At 36.3% G+C, this 24070-nt stretch overlaps 1 protein-coding gene across 13 annotated transcripts in view; it reads right to left on the bottom strand.

The window, feature by feature from the left end:
- nedd4l (NEDD4 like E3 ubiquitin protein ligase) overlaps nt 1-24070 on the bottom strand; it is a 107217-nt gene that overhangs the window by 41426 nt on the left and 41721 nt on the right. For 3 of the 13 annotated variants that reach the window (XM_088911685.1, XM_088911686.1, XM_088911690.1), the window contains exons 1-2: nt 9453-10666; nt 5-55 (exon numbers count right to left, since the gene is read on the bottom strand). In XM_088911685.1, coding sequence (XP_088767811.1) covers nt 5-55; nt 9453-10544 — 1143 coding nt within the window. In that variant the 5' untranslated portion in view covers nt 10545-10666. Of the gene's footprint in view, nt 1-4; nt 56-9452; nt 10667-14743; nt 14798-19929; nt 19969-23939; nt 24022-24070 lie in introns of those variants that run through there. The other 10 variants (XM_088911688.1, XM_088911689.1, XM_088911691.1 and 7 more) reach the window with 6 other exon arrangements.

The raw sequence follows: 24070 nt of genomic DNA, 5'->3' as shown, positions 1-24070 counted from the left end.
TTACCTGTCCCAAGTGGAAAAGCCCATTCTTGTGTGCGTGTGTGTTTTTATCCACCTGAGGAATACAACTAGTTTAGCAAACAAATGAACAGTAGCACAGGCCTATTATCATAACTCGGGCATGCTGCAGGTATCCTACAGAAAGATTTTTGGAATATTCCACTTTTCCATTTGAAAAACATTATCAATTCCTTCAAAACATATGGCTAAATGTAGTGCATTAAACAGGAATAATAAAGTTACAAAATTTTGTTGGCTTTGTATATTGATATGTTGACTGAAAATTATTTGTTTCAGAGTTGCAAAAGCATGATGAAAGACATGGTATGTTCAGTGCAGTAACCAATATGGTTTATATCAGTTTATATACATAAAATAAACCATGCCCCAAATTATCTTTTGCCAACTGTTTCTTTACTGTTAAGATTTTAATTACTTAACTGCTTTTTACAAATACAAGAGAATATAAATCTCATTTAAAATGTGATTCATAAGTATATACTAAGTGTACAGTACACCTGAATTGTTCACAAAAAGTAAAGTTGTACTCTATGTGCCATACAAATCATAAGGAATAAAATTTTAAGAGACCCTATAGAGATTACAATTTAATGGTTTTATTATGCATTTTACCTAAAACTTTGCTGCAGATTTAACATGGTAGAAAATGTTTAAGTGTGTTTTTAGTTTCAGTGCAGTCTACCTGCTATAGTTACTGATGAGGAATCCGTAATCCTCTGAAACTTTGGAATAGCAGCGCAGCTCATCTTAATGGGCAGAATGACTCAACGAACAGGTACAGTATGTCGCACAATTTCATGTTGTGACACAAAAGAAGAATCTCTGTATCACTGTCAAGTAGGTTCAGGATTATTGTACAAATGCCAGCAGCCATATCACCCTGCAACTCATAACTGGCAAACCACTGAAGCTTAGCAGGTGTGAGCCTGGTCAGTACCTGGATGGGAGACCTCCTGGGAAAGCTAAGGTTGCTGCTGGAAGAGGTGTTAGTGGGTCCAGCAGGGGACACTCACCCTGCGGTCCATGTGGGTCCTAATGCCCCAGTATAGTGACGGGGACACTATACTGTTAACAGGTGCCATCCTTTGGATGAGACATAAAACCAAGGTCCTGACTCTCTGTGGTCATTTAAAAAAACCCAGGGTGATTCACTCTGCTCTCCTCCCCACTGGTAGCTGGTGTGTGGTGAGAGTACTGATGCACTATGACCATGGTCGCATCATCCAGATGGATGCTGCACATTAGTGGTGGTGGGGGGGGAGCGCTTTGAGTGGAGTGTCCAGAAAAGTGCTATATAAGTGTAAGGAATTATTACATGTATACAGGGATGCCTAACTGCATTCCGAGGAATTTAAGATTTACGGGGAAAAAAGTTAAACTGTGCTGCACTGCGAGTCTTGAGAAAAAGGATTTAATGACAAATTTTGAGAAGAAAAAACACAAAGACCTCTGTATACAACATAGAAAATGGCTTGAACTTGAAAAAAAGATTCAAAAGAGTAATTGACCCTTCCTGAACACCAGCTACTCAAATGCCTTGTGTTGTAAATGGAAGAATTTATTTATTGCACTATATATTTTTCAGATTATGTTGGACGTTTAAAACATATGGTTTGGTTTATGATGATGCAATACATGCCCTGTATCTGTCCTTAAGCTTTGTGACAGAAAACAGTGAAATATTACAGCATTTTATTTTTCCTTTCAATTATACTTGTGCTGTATTATAAATATGCTTTCTGGACAAAACGCAATACCAGACACCTTAACCTGTTTGATGGCCATGTCTGTCTTAGAAACAGTATATAAAACATATACATTTTATAAATAACATTTATAAAACATTTTTATAATAAATTGTGAGATTTCATCGTTAGTGCGTTTCGACTGACAGTGTATGAATTAGACAATCCAATATTATACAATCCCCTGGGATTGAGGAATATATTGCCACTAGTTTCTTGAACAGTCATAGTAATTTACAAAAGCATTTTATCTTATAATGTACAAAAAATACTACAACATGCTAAATGTTGCTAGATTTATTTTCATAGTGGTCTTATCATACTTATCCTACAAGTAAGATAATATTCATGCTTGCTCTTGTCAAGAATTAAAAGTAACACCATTGCTGGGGGCTGCCTTACTGTGAATTGTATCCTTACATCTTGCAGATAGGAAAAACACCCACCCTCCTCTTGATAGTGAATTCCAGGTCCATTACATAATAGAGAAGCATGTCATACTTGTATTTGATAAAAATCAAAGAGATGCTTGGAAAGTGATGTGTACAATGCTTAATGAGAATCCATATTTTTTGTTCTGTGTTACCTATGAGAACAGCACATCTTAACTTACAAACTATTCTTCAAACCTTCCTAAAAGAAAACTCAAGCCAAAAGGGTGATTGGTTTTGAGCCTGCAATGAAAAGGCAGAAACATCTTTTTCAGTACGGCATCACATGTCACCATAATGACAAGGCAGAATTAACCCACCCTACAGTCTTCCAGCAATAGTACTGTTATAACATGATTCAAATCTCATAGAAGAGATTTTATGACTTTCTAATTAAGTTCAAGTTCAAGTTTGTCATTATACTCATACATGGGTATACTGTATGGTGTAATGAAATGCTATTTAGCTACCTCTCAGACGGTAAGAAGTACAAAAAACAACAATACAATTGTGTAAGAAAATAAAGACAGAGACAACAGGCAATGTGCAAAACAACAACAGTTGTGCAAAATCATACGTCAACAGAATGAAATAAAGGATACAAAAGTATGGGGAGTGAACATCATGACATGTGAGGTACAGGTACATTTCAATGTGTGTTTGAGTTTTGATAAAGAGAGAAGGCACCGTAAGGGTTCAGATCGTAGGTGAGAGAGGCTGGGAGTTTAATAGTTTGATAGTGTGGGGGTAAAAACTGTCTCCAAGTCTGGTAGTCTGGGCCCGAATGCTCCGGTACCATTTTCCAGATGGTAGAGGGTCAAACAAATCTGGGGTGTGTGGGGTCTTTGATTATGCTTAGAGCTTTCCTCAAGCACCGTCTGTCATAAATGTCCTGGATGGATGAGAAAGCAACCCCAATGATGGACTGGGCAGTTATCACCACCCGCTGTAGGGCTTTGCAGTCAGCAATACTGCAGTTGCCATACCACACTGTGATGCAACCTGTCAGTATGCTTTCTGTAAGGCATCTGTAAAAATCTGTGATTTCCAGTAAGGTGTATAACATTTTTAATTGCATATAAAACCTTGTTGATATTGTAGGCAGAGTTCCACTTATTTTCTTGCTATCATTTTCATTAATTGTCAATAATATTCAGTAAAAAAAATAGTAAAACCATCAGTGAAATGCATACCAAATTGTTTGAGGGGGACGTTAGGATAACTGACACAATAAAGATAATATCTTCCATTTGTCTGAATACCCCATCAGTAAACCTTATAATGGGATAATGTTATGCCTGGCTTTGCAATGTAGACAAGACAAGGTGTGGTTTTAATGTTTGAGTGGTTGTCAAAGATAATATGTTAGTTAATTACTGTTAAATAAATGTAACAGACCAGTGTTCTCGATATATTGGGCAGCCCACGTGGGAAAACACTACATTAATAACATACTGTATACAGTATACACTATATAAAGTCTTTATATTTTTTCATAGTATTAAAGTGCTTCCAAAGTATTCAAAGTCTTCAAAATTCTATATGTACCTGAAAATAACTCAGTATATACATTAAAAAATTAACATATTCATAATTGAATCACATACCATCCCAACAGCTATAATCCTCAAGCAAAGGTACAACTAATTATAATTTATATTTGAATAGTGCTACAAATTACGCTGTTATAAAATGCAGATCAATTACATTAATACATTCACAGTCCCTGATAAACGAACATTTCAATCAGGTATAAAAAATTACATTGAAAATAAATGAAAAATAAGTTTAACGTGTTTATAATAAGCTACCATAGTACTCACTAGATTTATTAGCCTCACTTCCCCAAAATAATATTACCCACTGGTATTACTGGTATTAATAAAAACCACAATAAATCACAAATTTAGGTAAAGAGCTAGAATACTGTATGTACAGTAAATGCACTCCACTGTTGAGAGGGTCTTACACAACTCAGAAGGCCTGACATTTAATTCTAGAACTTGAATGCAAATATCAAGGCAGAAGAAAATTCCAGATCGGGACTTTTTATTCCTACTCAGTCATTAAGTTGAACCATCTACAGTAATTACTTGACTTAAGTGGACACATTTAATAATTTCTCCCAGCTCTGCAGAGCTCTTCAGGCACTGCTGACACCTTGAAAACCTGCAGACACACCAACCCTTTCAGGACCAGAATTGGACACCCCAGCTGTAGATTCCTTTCTACTTAAAATATTTTCACTATTTATTAAATTAAATATTTAATTTGCTACATACTCTTTGAGATGAAGTAAATATTTTAGTTGTTTCAACTAAACGACACCTCTCTAAAGAACAATAACTGAAACTCAGTACATAACGTTGAAGTGACTGTTACATTGTTACAGTAAATTAAAAATATATTCATTTCAAATTCATCCTGAAGACAGAGGAGTCAGGAATACTATCACAAAAGTGCCAGGGTTAGTGCAGATAAATCATCTCTGAACCAGAAGCTACTGTATGTACAAAGTAAAAATCCACCTACGCTAAATGAAAACAAGAACGCCAATGCACAAATATTTATAAGTGAGGCCAACTCTTTGAAAGCTTTTCCTGGATGTCTTTCATAGTCTCAGGTAGTAATGTAACTTTAACGAACCAGCTGGCTGGTTAAGTTAAATTGTTGCAGAGTCATCACATGGTCACGGCCTGCAGCTGTCCAAGTGCAATACATTTCAATCACTGCGAGCAAGAGACAGGAAAAGTAAGAGAGAGAAAGATGGTGGGGGTATTCAAAAAGTGAGAGAGAGAGAAGGGGGTATTCACACAGGGATCAAAGGCAAACCTCCATTCGAAGGGGCCTGTTTTCACAGCTGAGCCACAGGAAAAAATTCTACTATATATACAGTAACGTCTCGTTTCAAACCTCAAGTGGCCAGGATTCAGTTACAATGCCTTGTAACCCTAGGGCACTGATGCTTCCTGAAAAAGCTCACCCATGCTATCAACAACACACATGCACATACAAAGCTACAAAAATAAGTCGGACTCTCCAACAAATGTAGATGTCCTACAGTTTATGAATGGCAGCTGGACTTACGCTTAACTGGACCACACTGAGAGCATATCCCTTGTCTCAACCAGCAACACACAAAACCTTTTTAAAGACTCAGCGACAAAAGAATCACAATATCCTATATATAGCTGTGGACAAAAGTGTGTATACCCATGAATGTGCAAAATGCTTTCAACCAAGCAAGATTATCAATATTAACATTTAATGTACTGTTAAAATTACCATTGATGGTAATATTACCATTTAATGTAATGTTAAAATGTACAATTACGTTTTGAATGACTTTTGCATTATATCTAGAAATTCCCAATTTATTATCACTCTGTATTTTTTAATGCTACAATTTCTATTGTTAAAGGAATGGGTTCTTTTCAGTGAACTAGACCATGTAGCACAATCAAGACAAATTACAACAATGCTTTTGCATATCAACCTTTTTAGCAAATCATAAACTTTAAGTGGATAAGCCCACAATTATGGCCAAAACCTTACTATTCTATTCAAACCCTCACAATTTGCAAACCTCAACTGATAATTAACTGGACTCTCCGACACACACCTTGTACCAGTAAAAATGATATGAGGGCTGTGCACACTTCTCTCTTAAATGGGCATGGTTCTGCACACACTGCATTTTACACAGTGTTCCACACAGGAATTAGTATCTGCAGGAATGACGCAATTCAAAACTGACTGGATGTCCTGGCCGTCTCAAGCTAACCCCGTGCTGGCAGCATGTGTCCAATTGTGCGCAGCTGCTGAGGAAATCCCAGTCACGGTCTGTTGATGACATAGTCTAGGATCAAACCAACAATGTTTGAACTATAGGATAAACCCGACTCCTGAGCAAATGTCTTTACTGGTTGACCCAACTGGGACCTCAAAAACTACCATCATTTAAACAAACTGTCTGGAAATCCTGACCTCAGATGTTCCGTAGTCATTTGAGTGCATGCAGATCTGCAGATAAAATATCTTTCTAAATACTGTGATCACCATATTAGCAATGCATAAACGCTGTACTGTATATCTATTAATTTTATGATTCACTTAAGGCAACTCAAGCCGTTACCAACAGTTCATAGTTGTACAAAGACAAGATAAGTGTTTTTTTCCTTCTAGATTTGAAATCTAGTAGATTCCTGGACATGCTTAGTACTAAATGACTGAAAACATTGTCCAGTCATTTACTGTATATGATGATCGCAAGAAATATTACTTCAAGCAGAACAATTTTTTCGAGCTAGCAGCAGATGGATTTGTGAATCCAAGAAGTACACATGACTGAACCTAATTAAGAAGGGACACATAGGCTATTGTAGGCAGAACCTTAATCATTAGCTTAAATACTTTAAGAAAGATTCAACTATAATTAAGGAAACATAAACCAGGCAAAATAAATTTTACACAGATGTAGTAGAGAAGTCATCACTAAAAAGATTTCTGCAAGAAAAATGTGTAATTGGCACAATATTGCAGCTACTGTACTGTATATATAGACACTCTGTAACACTGCAATTGACACTATAGATCTGAGGTAAGCATGCTCATTTATTCCTATACCCCATCTCTGTCAGTCACACATTTCATGGATGAAGCTTGGGGAAAAAACTGTCCTGCATCCAAATGCAGTAATTGTCAGTGGTGACCCCTAAGAAATTCCAGTGGTAAAGAACCCTGCATAAATACAGGTATGAATAATTCAGGAAGGTCTGTGCTTAGATTCTAACAAATACAATTAATCCCTATTATCTTTGTTTATGGTAGTAAACACTGCCAGGGTCCAGCTGAAATTATGGCATTATTCATAAGAATATTATAACTTATGTTGATCCCCAAGGTTTGTTTTTAATTGAAGATGATGGAGGCCACTGCACCATAAATATTTATAGAAAATTCTGAGCAAGAAATCACATCCTCATATTTAAACAAATCTGAAAATAAAATTAAAAATAATTCTTCCTAGGGATGCTACTAAGGCCATTTTAATGTGCCCAATGCAAAGTAAATAATAAAACCATAAATACAGAGAACTGAAAAGCAATTAATTCATAGAACTAGGATTATTGCAGACAACAGTTTTTATAAGAGGGAAAAAGTGTCTCATTAAAATGTCTACATTTAAGTATGTACTATTCATGGAGCTGCATGTCAACAAATCAGTTTTTAATGAATTATTAAAAAGGCTGCATTTAAAGGTATAACAAACTTCACTGTTCGAATGTCATTTCCGCTTCTTTAGTAGCTCATACTGTACATTTATGTAACCTACAACGTATGTCTTATTAACCAAGTATTATATCCTGTGCGTGTTAAGCTTCACAATAATAAAACTTCTTGTACTGTATGTTGGAGTCTACTTGACTTGTTCTTGTTTTCACGCCAGTAATATCCTTTAAAAGGTACTGAAATGTCCATACTCCACATGGTTTTTATAGACTTGTGAAAAGGGGAGGCAGACCACTTTAGAAATCTTTGTTTCAGTTACTGTATGTCCCGTTTCAGTTATGAGAGAAGGGGGACTCTTAGTGCTCCAGATCTAATTACTGATAATGCTTAAGCTAACAAAGGAATCTATATTCCCTATTTCTTTCTGTCACTTTTTCAAAAGGTTACAAAGCCCATTATATAATGAAATGGATGTTAACAGCAAAATTAAAATAGCACATTAACAAAAGGTATTTTGCCAACTACAGTATTTGTAGGAGCAATATGAGAGCACAGATGCTAAGCTTCAGCTTTGTCAGTAATTGTCCATCTCTAAAAAAATCATGAAATTAATTACCATTACGGGCTCCACCATGACACAGATGATATGCTGGATAGATTCTGCAATGTTATTAATGTACAGTGAATATTTGTTTAATAAAAAAGACAACTTCATCACAAGTTACTTTTAGAACATTTCTTAATGTCTTTAAAAAATAAAATCTAGTCATTTATGGTCCCTTTAGAAGTTGCACATGCAGCCTTAAAAGTTTTTAAGAGGTAAGCTTTTCAATATAGCAACTTAATAGTTTTAACTGTGTTATATGCAGCAGAAAAAATGGTCTGACTTTTTAATCTAGAGATATGATACTGCAGGAGAACCATAGAAACACTGAGGTTCTTTCACATTTTTGTTTCATTTCATTGTAACAGTGAATCCTATGGACAGTTAGGGTGAAGAGAGTGCTTGCACTTCATTAACATTTTCTCCATTAAGGATCCAATGACTTTGAATGATGCAGATTAAGGATTTTACAGAACTCTTATTTTTTACGACTGATTAGCTGTTAATAGATTTAATACATGCACATAGGGCTATTATATGACTTACTAAAAACTTGGTCATTTGTAATGGAGCGCAACTTCCTTCAGAAAGTAGTTTTTATCACAAAAGGATTACAGATATACTGTCAAAATATGAAGATGGCCCCTTTAAAAGAAATGGCTTTTAAAAACTGTCTTGTCGGATGTAACGTAACCCTACAGCTCATACTCTAATAACCTTACCCGTAACAATTAATTAGACTAAGCCCAGCCAGGAAACTCTGGCAGTCTTAGAAAACAACAACAACAACAACAAAATACTTTCAAAAATAGAACCACACAGTGAAATGCAAAAGCAATACTTATTTGTTCATATACTTGTCTAAATGTTTTAAAATTTCTATCTAGTAACCAATAAATCATGCATAACTATACATATTGTTTGTTATAAGTCTGTGTTCATACAGGACATGACCCTCACTTGTAAAAATAGACTGAAAAGGATGGATGAATGCTCATACAGACACTCAAATACATACCTATGGATTTTAAATTTTTCTTAAGTGAAAAAACATTTATGTATGTAAACGTTTAAAGTCCTCCGGGGGAGCAATAAAGGTCAGTCTGCCTTACTCACAGGCTTCTCTGCTAAAGCAATTTCTAGAATAAATCCACTCTCATATCTCTGAAAGCTGCTTCTTCTAGCCCTTCGGTTTTTCAGTTGCAAGGTATTGATAAACAGTGGATGCACCTTCCAGAAGAAGGTTGTTAGTTAATCTTAAAACCTACCCATTTTTCCTAAAGAAATTCCTGCCAGCAGGAACAGCTGTTTCAACTTATATTTATCAGTATAAATGCAAACAATATAATCAGTACAACTAACAGTAAAGTTAACAATACTAAATTGCATACAGTAGTAACACACAGCACAGCACATTACCTGGGAGCTAATCCTTGTTTGCCTATTTCCAGAGTTTATATCCTGTGGTGAAGTCTGATTCTGCTCTTCTCCTCCTCGGGTAAAATAGATCTTAAACTGGGGCTGCCTGTTGTTTTGTTCCTGTCTGATTTTAAAGGTGCAACCTTGTAAAGCATCATCCACATTCCTATTCTGGCCCTCAGGATCCTGGTTTCTTCCTGGAGTGTCCTGTCCATCTCCAGCACTACTCTGAAGTAGTGGGGTGACAGCTCTGGGCTGCACCGGTTGCGAGGTGCTCCTCTCCAGTCTTATTCGGGGATACCTCACCACCCGCTCTCCCTTGGTGCCCGTGAACCCCAGATCTGCCCCCTCTGTCCGCGAGCCCTTGGGGATGCCAGCTTGATTTGGCTGGAGCTGAACTATGAAACGTTGCTTGCCCAGGGTGCCATTAGAATCCTGGTGGACAGACCAGCGGCGGTGGGGACCATTCTGCCCCTGGGCTCCACAAGGCAGCATTTGAAACTCTGAGCCCCCAGTAGAATTCCTCTGAATGCAGAAACCACCAAAATTAATTCCACTGGGTAGATCTTCATTCACCACTCCTGGACTGCTGTGGCCATTTTGGCATTCTTCAGGCAACATACAAAACACCCTACGATTGCGTGAATTGGGATCACCAGACAGGTTCCCAAATACTGGAGTCCATGGCGAAGCTTCATTGTTTCTGGGCATGTCTGTAGGCAGGGAATATTTCCTGTTGGGCTCCCTGTAGGCTGGAGCTGGGCCCAGGAAAGACTCAGGACTAGGAGTAGGAGACTCTTCTTCTCCATTTCCAGGGATGCGCTGCAAGGAGATCTGCATTGATGAGCTTTTTGTGGGCCGAGGATCTATCGGGTTTGAAAGCTGAGGGATGAACATAGAGGAGCTACGTTTCAAGGAGGTTTCTCCGGACAAGGAGCTTTCAGGATCGGAGAAAAGAGGTAAGCCTCTCCTGCGAGGCAGTGTGTGGAATGTCATGGCAATGTCGTCTTCTGTTGCCCCCTCCAGCTCCTCCATCTCAGGGGCTGTGTTGCTACGCCCGGAGCCAAAGTAAAGCCTCAGTCGGTGGGCCATGTTGAGCCTCTCTCTCCCTTTGTCTGATTCAGTTTCTCTCTCTCTCTTCCCTCAGTGAAGGGAGCAAAGCAGAAGGAGTTCACGCCACAATAACAAGAGAGGCACTGCCAGGGAGTTAAAAACTCAAAGCTGCAAACTCCAGAGGAAAGAAAAAAAGTGTCCCATCTGCCAAACTGTTAGCACTGCAGGCTGATAGCGACAGATAGCAGAAATAGCCCAAGTGACAAGCAGCATTCCAGGCATGATTGGATAAGGGCACTCGGCGCTCCTACACACTGTGACATGGGGTAGGATGGCTGTGGTCACGTGATGCAGTTCCCCTCACCAATACTTGCCAGTACATCTCTGGTTTTAAACAGTCCCAGACTGAAACAGCACCTTCTCAGCTGCTCCTTATCCATCAGAAAGGAGAGGGCCCCAGTGGGAGAGAGAGAGCTCACAGCTGAGTAAGGCAACACAAATTCAACACAGCTATAAATCTTAAAACCACATCCTACAAGCAGGGGACGTTGGATGGGTTCTGGACCATGCTTTTCTGTGGTGTCTGGGATTTAAACACCAGTAGAGTTCTAGTATTGTAAAACTGTACTAACTCTAACCATTTCTTCAATGTTTAAGAGCAAAAAAAATGTTATATCACACTCTTGGAATTCAATTTAAGTTCACTTTTTGACATCAGTACAATTATCATTAGCTTAAAAACTATTCAAAACTAAAATATAGTATAAACCCAGATGCAAAACATAAATAAAATACGACTAATAATAAAGTGCCTTTAAAATACAAACATATTCCCTTTTACCATCAAAATGTACAGATGAGGAATAATCTTTTCTTTTAACCAGCCATATATATGTACAGCACTATACAGTATGTTGCTTTAATCTACAGGCAGAAATAAATGTGGCATATTGTACAAGACTGAAATGTACAAAAATTTCAGTCACATTCTTTTATATGAAATAAAGCTGTCAAAGAAACAAAATGAGTTTTCAAAAACATTTCTAATTTACACAGACTTTTTTTCTGAAAAAGGAAATGTGAAATTTGAGATGACCAGATCACAATCTGGTAACATTTGCCAGAATTCATTGTAACAACAATATAGTATTACAACTATATTTTGTTTCTAAAAAAGTGATATTATTCTCATCTTAAATATTGCATTTATGGTTAGCCATGGAATTTAACCTGTTATCTAACCTGAAATTTTGCAACCTTTGACAGTCTCACAGTTTTGTTGTTTGTGTCTTTAGTGATTCACAGTCTAGTTACAGGGAGTAGATGTATGGACTTGCGCAGTCAACAATCAAAACATACAGAGGGTGAGTGCCAATTTGGATTATAAAAATAAATGGGTCACAAACTCAAAACAATTAATTACTTTCCAGAATTTTATAATGCATAGGCTTATAGGAGTGATTACTTTTCAAGAAATCATTAATGCTGCATTAGAAATTAAAAGGATTCCAATTTGGTCTTTTAAAGCTGACAGGATAGGATAGCTTTTATTTAGTGCCAGTATATTAGCAGCTGAGATAGCCTGTTACCCTAGCGTATAAGACTTTCTTTGCAAAATACAACAGAGTGAGTTGATGACAGCCTAACATCTTATGGTGTGTCGTGAAGAACTCATAATGAAAGAATGCAGTTATTCATTCTAATGGGAGCTCTCAGAATGGATTGTTTAGAGAACGCGAAAGGTTGCTGCTAGCAAGTCAGCAGTTAGTTTATGGAATAAAAAGGAACATTGTGTAAGCAGTGCAACTGAATATGTTGTTTTGTGTTCATGTCGGTGCAGTTTGGAGCATATGAACCTGCACCTGCACAAAGTGCAGGGATACAGGTGCTTGCAGCCTGTAGAAATAAAAGCCTTTTGTCTTCATTTTAATGTGATTTTACTTACAGTACAAGCCTGTATATTACTCTCTTCCTTTTACAATGAGCAAGAAGCCTCATTTTCAAAGTTGTTAAAAACGAGGGTGTAGCACCAGAACTAAAAAAAGGTTAACCCAGTATTTGTTTTAACAGTGTGCTGGAGTATTCTAATCATTTTTCCTCTCATTGTCTGTGTGCCTGTAACTTTAACAAAGAGACGAGAATGTCTTTTCTAATGGTCAATTTGGGTGAAATACCTATTTCAAATATAATTTCCTGTTTATTAAACAGTCCTAGTGTTTGAAGACTACCTAAAACCTCGCATGTCTTAGGATAAGGAATTACACTGGTAGAGGCTTTTGTAAGCTTTATTTATTTTTTAGAGTGTGCTAGAATAGGTTATTACGTACACATATTTATATATAAACACTGCCAGAAAACCTTATCCTGACAGGCTTTGCAAGACTTAAGTAATATGTTGGGTAATTAAAAAGTGGTTGAAATGCTTATATTATCTTTTAATTAACAGAACTCTCCTCTGTTTTTTTAAGTTTCCAAAATGGAAGGCGTTAAATCAAACTTGATACAGGTTGGATGGCGAAAGAAACTAAACACTACTTCTAAACAGCTTTAACTCCATCCTGGCACCAGGAGAATAAAAGGCAACTGTCTCACTAGCTTTCAGATCATTAACACCAGGGCCGTTGTGTAATAATGGAGCCAATCTCGAACATACAAGGCCTTTCTCATGACGCTCATCAAACTACATTGTAAACTATAAAATCTGAAATTCACATAAAAAAACATAAATAAGCAAGGCAGCTATACAGTATTCCAATGAAGTGAAAATGAAAGTTACAATGAAAAAAAGCTAGAAATGATTAGAAACAGCTTTCGTCTAATAGCTAGTTTAAAATTCACATCTCTTCTGTGTTATCACATCAGTCACAAAGTTAATACATGAAAAGGGATCTCTGCAAAGGAAAAAACAAGGTAATTGTGTGTAGGATACCATGCAAACCCTTGTTGATTTGTATGGGTCTCCTTCCGTATCAAGAGGAAAAGAAACTATTTACAACAACCAACCTAAACATTAATGTATCAATCAGTCTTTATCAAAACACATGAAGCATTTAAGGAAGATAAAAATAATAAATGTCAAGAAAGCTTGTGTGGCATTATTGGGCTTTTTCTTGAAATAGATTGTATTTTAGAAGCTGAATTGTGAGGTTGCTTATTAGAAATAATTGCTCTATTAACGAATTGAAAAATAATCAATCAGAATATTAAGAAAATGTTAATGATTATAGGATCACAGGTTATTATTTACAGTTTTACCAACTTGCATCTTGGTACACTATTTGAAAATTAACATGAAATGAAGATTCTAATGGTAACATCACCAATATTTTTAACATGATACTTCAGAAAGTGTAAAATAAAAGGAAGTAGCTAAAACATTTGATAAAATTAAAATCATACAAAATTGAGAAAAAACTGATTTATAAAGTACTGCTAATAAAGACCTCAGGCAAAATTAAAATATATTGTTTTTCTCAGCCTTTAAAATTTAATTAGTCTCCTTTTGACAAGCTCCCCTTTTGATTGTTACTTTCTTTTTTTTAAATGACATATCAGTTCTAAATGAGTTTACAGTTGTCCAGATTATTTTGCTAAACCAGCAGGTACATTACATTTATGATTTAAAAAAAGTATTTATATATCTCATATATATTGATATACTGTAGACCCTGCTTCCATTTTGTCTCAATGAGGAAATAGTTTTATTCTTATTCTTCCATCCATCTTTTAACTGCTTCAGCCAATACAGGCTTGCAGGATGGGCCGGAGTTTATCCTGGCACGCAAAGGGCGCAAGGCAGAATACTGTACATCCTGGACTCACACACCATCACAATAGGGCCAGTTTTCCCAGAAGAAGCCAATTAACCTACAGCACAAGTGTGTCTTTGCACTGTGGAAGGAAACCGGAGCACCTGGCGAAAGCCCATGCGAACACAGGGAGAACACACTGTACAAGCTCATGCAGATAGCACCAGGTCCGGATCTGAACCAGCACCCAAGATCTGCCCTAGAAAAACATTTATGAACCAAAAAAATATTCTACCATCTCTATGGCGATTGCAGCAATATTTTGTTGTCATTTGAGCTCAGGGAAGCGATAATGGGGTGGACTGCAATACATATACTGCAGTAAATAAAACATTTATTGCGGTCATCACTGTAGAATTGTAGGTGAAAATACTGCCCATGATCTTCATGCGGTTCTACACAAACTTTTATATGCGAAACAAAACTTACCAGCCTGTTTTCATCAAACACCTCGAAGAGGAGCCTGTGGTTGTGCGGGCTAACCTGTAGCATTCGAGAGAATAAATACATTATTGCAGTTTTATGGTAAAGATCTCCACACATTTTTTAAATTTAATTCATTTTCTCATAATAACCTTGATTTCTTCTCACCAAAGGTCTTTTTAATGTAATGTTTAAGATGACGATTTAGTGGGAAATATATTCCTGTCTGGCACACTCTTTCAAAGGGTGAGGGATATTATTCCTGGCATTTGGAGGAGTTTCTGAGGATCACATACACCTGGGTGGGACCAACATTATCTAACACTGACATGCAGCATGCACCTGGGTGATGGAAGTCCAACTCTGCAGCGTCTGCCCCACTACAGAGCTGATCCCGCAGAGATGGAAGAAATTAATACTGATTAAAGGAGCAAATTATAATTAGACCAAACTAAGCAAGAGAAAAGTAGAACTTAGCATGGACACCAGAAGAAAACCTCTCTACTAAACATTCAAAGAGATATTTAATGGGAAAAAGTATCAAGGACATACTTCACACTAATACAAGAACTTCATTGACCAAATCTGTAACACACTCTTAGTGATGCAAGCAACCAACCTATGCAATTGCGTTAGTGATATCAAAGTCGACCATGGATCCATACAAAACAATATTCAGTACAAATATAATAAATTCAATGAATTAACAAGAAAGAACCAACACATTCTCTCTGCTTCTATCAGAGGTCCTACTATCAACAAATAGAGGGTGAACCCTTTGGAATCATTTGTATTCCTGCATTAGGTGCTTATACAATGTGATCTACTGTAAGTCATATGAATAGATAATCACTACCTGATTAAATAAATAACACAAACAACCTTACGTTTCCTTGACAATATTGAACATGCTGTCTATGCTGGAAAACAGTATGTGTACCTCTAAAAATAATGTGAACCTCTAGGATAAGGACGTGTAAGGCCAGAATATTTCCATGTACTGTATTGCATACATTAGCTGCTGATATTGGGAGGGCATTAGTGACTCCTCTTGGGCTGCTGATTCCAGATTCATCTCCAGGCCCTGTTGGAGACATCTCTGGTTGTAGTCAGCTTCTGCCAGGGGAAGCCACTGCCATCCAATCAAATGTTTTTGACAGCATTTTGATGTTTGCATGTGATACTAAGTTTTATGGTAGACAAAGCACTAAAAAACACATTTTCACCAGATTTTACATTTTTGTCCCTTCAGGACAAAGTCTGCTTCTGTTGCTGTAATGTAACCAGAAAATAAAAAAAAACACTGTAAAATAATGCAAATATTTTAAAAGCAATTGGGCCACAGGACCAAATTACTTTGCCTCAATATTGTAAAAGAGGACTGAAAATCACATTCCTTTAAAATACTTTTGTAAAGCAGCTAAAGTAGCAAGTAATTATCTCAGAGATACAAACCACCTGAGCCCTAGTGCAATGTCAATGCAAACTGTACATTGTGAATCTTTGAATCACCCTGTGTAATCTGATGCTCTGGAGTTTATCCCACTTACATACTGTTCACTCCAAAAGCGGGTCAGTCCAACTCTTGTTCACTGTCAGTGTTCTCTACACCCAACGACGAGCAATATATATTGCTTTGAGTGATATAAATTATTTCTAGCCACTGTTCAGATGTGCCTATGTTATTCTACAAGCTTCTTATAAGCTTTTTAAGAACTGCTTTCAAAGCAGCAAAGTCAGCCCTCTTGTACAAAAGCTGACACTACTAAAAAAAAATCAATCTGTTTGGCTCAATCTTGGATGTATTATTTACTGTCTAGATCCCACATCCCTACTTAGGATTATAAAAAAGATGCTAAGCACCATAATTCTAAATTTAGATATTAAGATATTTGCATTAAATTATCAGATACTATGTACAGTATATAGTCTACGTATTATAAATCCAGTCTATAAATATCGCTTATTTATTTTTAGCAGCTTCTACAGTATCTTACAGGCTTTGCCAGAAGAATAACCCCATTTTTCTAATGTTCTCTTCATTCTTTATTTCCACACATTCTGTGCAATGAAACTTGAGTTTAAAGAATATAACCAATATATAAATATATATATGTCCTTGTAATCACTTATAATGTGTTAATCAATGCTCTTTTTTAAAATTACTTGCTTTCCAAATTATAAAGAGCAGCTTGAAACATGCAATTATCAGCATTATCTGTTGAGACTCTTTCCATAGCAAAACACACCAAAAACACAGCTTTGAAATATAACAGTGTAGAACTGCAATTTTCACAGTCAGACTGTGGGCTTGAGAGGGAAGAGAATCCTGACATAATCAGTCGTTATTTTTTTGTCCACTGCTAACAACCTCTCAAAAAAAGGTCTTAACCAGCGGCTCGGACATTAATAAAGCACAGGAAAAAAAACATCTAAAGAGATGGATAAATTCATAAAAACACACACACAATGTGTCTTTTAAACTATTTCTAGATAATTCAAAAGCTATTTAAAAGTTGTTCTTTGTGGGCTTATTTTCCAGCTAAACTTCTCCATCACAGACCATTTTCATTATAGTTTCAGACCTATACTTGCAATACAAGGTGTAAGTTTAAGATACTGTATACTGTACTGTATACTGTATATAAACCAACACATAATGGCACATTTGTGTGTCTGCAAGAATTTAGGTTTCTTCAAAGCAGAAGCACCTGAAAAACTAGAAGAAACTCTTCAACTGATCCAGTTATACCAATAAAGAGGCTGTTATGAGTGAAGTTTAACTGTAACCTGTAACCACCAGCCCTCCTAGCAGTAGGATTTGAAATCCCTGGTATACAGTACACAACTGAAAAATGTCTTATTCCACTATTAAACAAAGATTTCCTAAAAAATATATTTTTTTACATTCTTAGATTCTAATAATTCAAGATAATGTAGATAAATTAGAGTAAACTATGGTATGCTGTCAGGTGTTCTCTGCTGGCCCATATCATCATGCCGCAGGTGAGGTGTGAGTACGGAGTTGACGGGTGAAACAAACCAAATATGTAAGCACCATAATATAATCACTTTTGTAGAAGCTGTCAGGGGGAAGGTTCAATTGAATGCATAATAATATGCAAGTTCAGGAAGCTGCTTTTAAAATGAAATGACAAACCCTTTTATGTTTTTTTTTTGTGGTCTATTGATTAATAACAAAAACCAGAAGCTCTAGACAGCAAGCTGCTGGGCATTATTGCACCCTGTCCTTTAAGCTTTGACTTAAAGCCCTTCATAATAAATCCCATTCATGTCTGCCAATAGTAGAGTAACATTTCTCTATTGCCATCCAATTCTGAGGAAGTAAGATAGACTTTATCCCTCTGCTAGTGTATTTTACAAGTTCACTGGAGCTGCAAACCAGCTAAAAGCAACCAACAAGCTGGTAAACCAATCAAAGACTGGCATTTTCTGGAATTGTTTTGAGATGAGGTTCAAAGTTCTTTTAAAACAGGACAAAAGCTAAATTTGAGGTCCAATAAAAATGTTTTAGAGAGAAACGGTTGATCAACACCAGAAATACCTAACAGACACACGAAGAGAAAGAGCGGACTCCATAGTTAGGAGTGGCCTAATTGTTATGATAGAAATCCCTGGTTTATGGACAAGTGTGGAGACAACCTTTTTTTTCTAGTCGATTGGTTTTACTATATCTACAGTATATAAAAATGTGCCTCTTTATGGTTTGCTATTTCTATGTATATTTAGTATACTGTATATAGATGGCACAGGCTACAGTACATTGCAGTCATTGTTTTATTTTTATGGGGTTGACTGGAATGTACCACTGCCTCATCTGATTTTGTCATGACACGATGATGGTAAGAAAAACACACATCATTGCAAATCTGTACATCACTGTGAGAATACATTTGTTACATATTGTATCCATTTTCTGTAATCAAATGTCTGGTTTAAAAAATTAAAGACGGCAAGTGTGGAATTCCAACTTGCAATTCTGCCAAGTGGCTCTTGACTACTGATATTGAAAATCTGCTGTGGCCAGCCCCCAGCATTTGTCTCAGTGACCTTGGTGCTCCATAAGACACAGACAAAACAGGCAACAATCATTCCATGATTAATGCTGAAGGAAGAATGTGATATATTTCTATTCCAAATAAAACATTATGAAGGCAGAATATTGTGTATCACAAAAGATGACTGTTACATTTGTATGCAGATCCGTCTGGTGGGCTTTTCTGCATTTGTCCAAAGATTTTACAAATCAGGGTTGCAGTGATACAGTATCTGTTGTCAAAGCCAGACATGCTCTGTTGATGTAAAGCTTCTTTTAAATCATGCTGATTTTCAATTACGTTTGGCAACAAAATGAGTGCAAACGTTTACAAAAAGCTCATGTACTGTAATTCAAAGTTATTGTTGCTGTCTTATATGTATGGAGCAGGCAAGAATACTTATTTTCTCATTCAAGTTAATAAATCCTGGAGACTCAAGCATACAGTACATTCACAAAAAGATTAATAAAAGGGCAGACCAGCCCTCTAGGAGGAATGTAATATTCCTGCTAGCCATTTTATTACTCTAGTGCTTAATGGTGCTGAAAAATATTCCAATAACAAGAAATTCTTTTTGGACCAATGCACAACAATCTGTAGTTTACCCTTTTTAAGGTAAGCTGCGGTGTAATCTCATTGAAGCAGAACTGCACTGTGTGGTTTAAATTCAAGGCTAACTTGGCCTTGTTTAAATAATTTTCCTCTGCTAATGTTAAGGTGCAATTCCAGCATTTGTTTTCTTGTATCATGTCAATCAATATGTGGAAGAATAAGAATCAGAAGTAAAAATATGACCTAAAATGGATTAGTAACAAATTTACAAGAGATCATCCTGTCTATATGACATTTTACCTCTTGAGTCAATTAAAATTACTCTAGGGACAGGGTCGATACTGTGACACAAAATCATATTCCTTTAATGCCCAAAAAGATTTTTCTGGATTTACACTCAATTTGTATAACACAAATGAAAACAGAATTAATTATTCAGTGTCGCTATGCAGTTTTCACATGATTTTTCTCTACGGAATTGTCAGAACTAGCAGTTTTACTCAACACTTAAAACTGCATCCATCTGATAAAAAAAAAAGTTTGCTTCAACACTGGATTCAGCAAGACAAGTAAATCACTCACTCTGAAATAGAATTCTTCATTCCATTTGGGATTCAGTGTCTGAAGGAGAAGGAAGAAAAGAAATAACATCATTTTATACATCAGAAAAAACAACACATCTGTTATTAATTGAAGTTGTTTTCTGCAGCTGCCAATAAACATGGCTGATAAATTATATTACTGCATACCAAGGAACAAGTAATAGGTTTATTCCATGCTGAAAAGAGAAAAGAGGAAATGCAATATTCCGGCTGTGTGAGCTCACACCTGAAGAAGGCTTCACAGCCGAAACGTTGTGAGCTAAACTGCATAGAGATCTACTGTAGTTGCATTCAGAATCTTGGTTATCAGTAAGTCTATGTTTTCTTGACTCACTACTCACACAGTAACACACAAATCAGAAAAATAACTTTAAAATGTATCAGTAAAGCACCATTTACACCATACAAATTAGGAGGTTCAGGCCATCATGAGACTAAACTGATTAATTTTCTGAAATTCAGACACAGTGTAACTGGAAGCCCCATTTTTAGGTGTAAAAATGCATTCAACATAAGCAAAACTGGTCTTAAGCCATGAATAGATTTGGTTTCAAAATATCAAATAAAAAAATCCAAAATTAGCAGCGACAATGTTTTGAAACATATTTTAGTTTATTTATTGCTTTAAGAGCTAATACCAATACTGGCTGATGTTTGTTTTGTATAACACTTCTACAAATGTAGAAGATAAAAGCTACTAGTCAGTCCTCTATCTTTTTATTTAGAGTTTACGGCTAAAATATTACCACCTGCAGATGAAGTACAGTATTTCTGTCCCAAACAATAACATGTTTGCTGTAACAGCTGCAAACAACTACATCTATTTTAGTTTCTGAGCCATGCTTAATTCATTAAATGAGCTAAGGGCAAGAAAAAGAGTAAAACATACTGTAAGAGAGTATAAGTGAACATTGCCCCTTTCAAGCCTCCCATTTACAAACCTCTTGACTCAAGTGTTTATGAAATATATTCTACCTAAAATACATACGGTATACAAAACAGGAAAAAAAAGCTCAAGGTTATTTGCCATTTTTAAAACTTTTGAAAATGTTAAAAATAAATCACCAGTCATGATCCTGAAAACCATTAATTACTTCTACAATTACACTGAATACCACATGGAAATGATCATAGGATGTGGTGTGCCACCTCTAATACTTCAAATGGTACACAGCTGCAAATGCTCAAGAATTGAAGGAGAGTAAAAGTGCTGCATTTGTAAGAGTCACAAAAGGTCTTGCTGGCTTTTTGACTTTAGTAAGTTTCTTGAAAGATGTTTGTCTGTAGTTTAATAACACAACACATAAACTGTACATTTTAAACACACATATGTTATGTCCTTTTACAATTTGTACTAATTTTACAAAGCCTTTCAAAAATAACAGCTGGAAAAATTAAGTGTTAAAACTCTTATCTGGTACTCATTGCCCTAAATCTGAGAGGAGTTATATCTAGTTTTATAACAGTATATTGCTGAACTGAATATTTTCTTATTTTGTCACCATATCTCAAGTGTAACCTCACAATTGTGCTGACTGTGAGCATTGTCCTGATAATATCTTCTTACTTCCATTAAAACAAAGAAATTATACGATTTTGTAGTTGATTAAAGCTGGAATATTAAACAGTGTTTTCAGAAAATGAGCTTTCATTTCAGCATTTTAATTTCCCATGCACAGAATGTTAAATAATAATAGTCTGAAATCTATCCAGGATTTTGAGGCTGCATTCATTTCCAGAAACAGTACCAGATGCTGCCATCTAAGAAGGCAACCTAAGAATCATTTTTAAAAATCTAAGCAGGTTTTAACCAGAATAATTTTGATTCATAAATACTGTATCAAAACTTAATCAGGTAACATCTTCCAAACAGTTTTCTCCTATCATTTGAATGTGACTTAGGGAAAAATGATCAAATGACTGGTTGGCGTTTGACACTAGCCTTTGCATCTGAAGTTCAAATAAATGTAAATCGAGATGACTCAGCACAGCAGCTGCACAATCTGAGGTTGGTCCAAGTCAGGAGGCTGAAATAAATGCTGGATGACACAGATATTGCTTCAAGGCATCCAGATCAACAGCAAAGGTCAATATCAGCATGCCAACATCTTGAAAGCACTTGCCAATAAGCAATGCACCTGTACAGTATGTTTATTAAAATGAACTGCCGTATGTGTTGTAACCACACAACCTTTGTGTGACCTTTTACCAAATCTAAGACTGGATTAAAATTAAAAGAAAAATCAGACATTCTTGTCATTCCTAGGATTTTCCCAACCGTTGAAGGTATGAACAAAAACAATGTACTGTCTGAATTCTACAGAGTTAAATATCTTTAAACTTGACAGAAAACCAAGGATAATGGTCTTGTTTGATCTATAGCAGCATTTTAAACTTTAAACTTGTACATATATTTAATCAGAACTAAGAGGCTAAGCAAAGCTGGGCCTGGTCACTGTTTGCAAGAGTCGGGGAGGGAACTGTTATTCCTGGTGTCCTGGCTTAATTCCACCATGGGCTTGCTCAAACTAGCCTATTTAAATTCCTCCTTAATTCAACTGGCAAAGTCATTTCCCACTTCACTCACTGAGATGTGCAGTGTAATGGGGCTGCAGGCACAGAATGGCTGTATATGACCCAGTCAATTCTGCATTATACTAGCTGTAGTAATAATTTATAACAGCAGCAAATTCCGTCAACTGCTGTTTTACATACATGTCAGCAATATAGATTTGACATAAGATTTTCAGGCCATGCACTTTCTACACGTGGCTGTATGGATTTACCAGTGTGCAGTCTACTGTAATCGTGGTATCTGTTAGACCGAGCTTACTGGTTATATAACTTAACAAATCGGAACGTACTGTACTTAAATAGCTGGTTCTGCTTAAAAGGGCAAAAAATGGGCTGGAATATCCAGTAACTGGTAAGTCCAGTTCTATGTCATAAGGGGAAATGCAGAGGAGAGCAGATAATTAAAACTCTTCCAACACAGGACTTCACTCAGGTCTCCTTGGGATCAGCATCACAATTAAGGCATTGTAACAAAGCACATCAACAGCACAGATTACTAGACAGGGCTCACCCATTCTCAGTATTGAATCTGATTCACAGGTTTATGATCTCTAGTCTGCAAAGGACTCAATAAATGCTTGCAATTACTCAAGTGAAATCTTTCCATAGCTTTTTTTGTAAGAGTTAATATTACATAATAACACCATGCCTCATTTCCATTTTTCACATAATTAGTATTATGTCAGATTCTCATATCTATTTATATCTACAGTATATATCACATTAAAGCTCTTAAAGGAGCTGAGAATACTTCATATCACAAAGCCTACTACACTATATAATCCTACACTTTTATTGTGATATGTGATGGATTGGAATACTCAGTTCATGACTCCGACAGGCTTGCTGGTGGAGTTCTACTTTCTTAATTTCCATCTCAGAAAAAACACAGCTCTTCACATCTTCACATTGTTCACAGCTCAGTAGTGATTTTGATATGTGATTTATCTGCTGTAGCCAAATTGGAAGCTTTTGTATTTTCAAAGCAAATTAATAATGAAGAACACAAAAAATAAACAGTACGTGCTTAAGGTGGTTCACTCTTAGTATCCATCTTCTGTTTGCCCATCTGACTATAAATGAAAGAAGCAAAGTAAAACTTTGAAGACTGCCAAAACAAGTACTATGCACATATTATGTGCAACAGCTCCCCCTAGTGCATGTGCATTTTCCCCATCAGAAGCTGCAGAATTGCCAGTCTATGAAGTTTTCAAAACAATGCTTAATGTTAGGCCTCTGTTCACTTCTATAACAAACTCGTGGCTCACAAACAGAAACACACACAGTTTAAAGCCACTAGCTAGATTAACATGAACAGAATGAATTTATTTTTCTGGCTGCAGTAGATGCACAGTTTACCTTGTTGACAATTGCTCCCATTAATCAAGCCATTTCAGACAACATAGCTTAACTTACCTTTTTAATTGTTTTTGTCTGTACTAAGGCAAGTTCTCGGTTTTCATCTGCTACGTAGAGAGAGAGTTTCACGTAGGGATCACTGAAACAAAAGATGAAAATGAAGTTTAGACAATATCACGTCATTTTAA

This window comes from Atractosteus spatula, chromosome 3 (assembly GCF_055471065.1).
Source record: "Atractosteus spatula isolate fAtrSpa1 chromosome 3, fAtrSpa1.hap1, whole genome shotgun sequence".
Taxonomy (NCBI): Eukaryota; Metazoa; Chordata; class Actinopteri; order Semionotiformes; family Lepisosteidae; genus Atractosteus; species Atractosteus spatula.
Note: the sequence above shows the minus strand (reverse complement) of the source record. Positions and strands in the feature narration are given on the sequence as shown.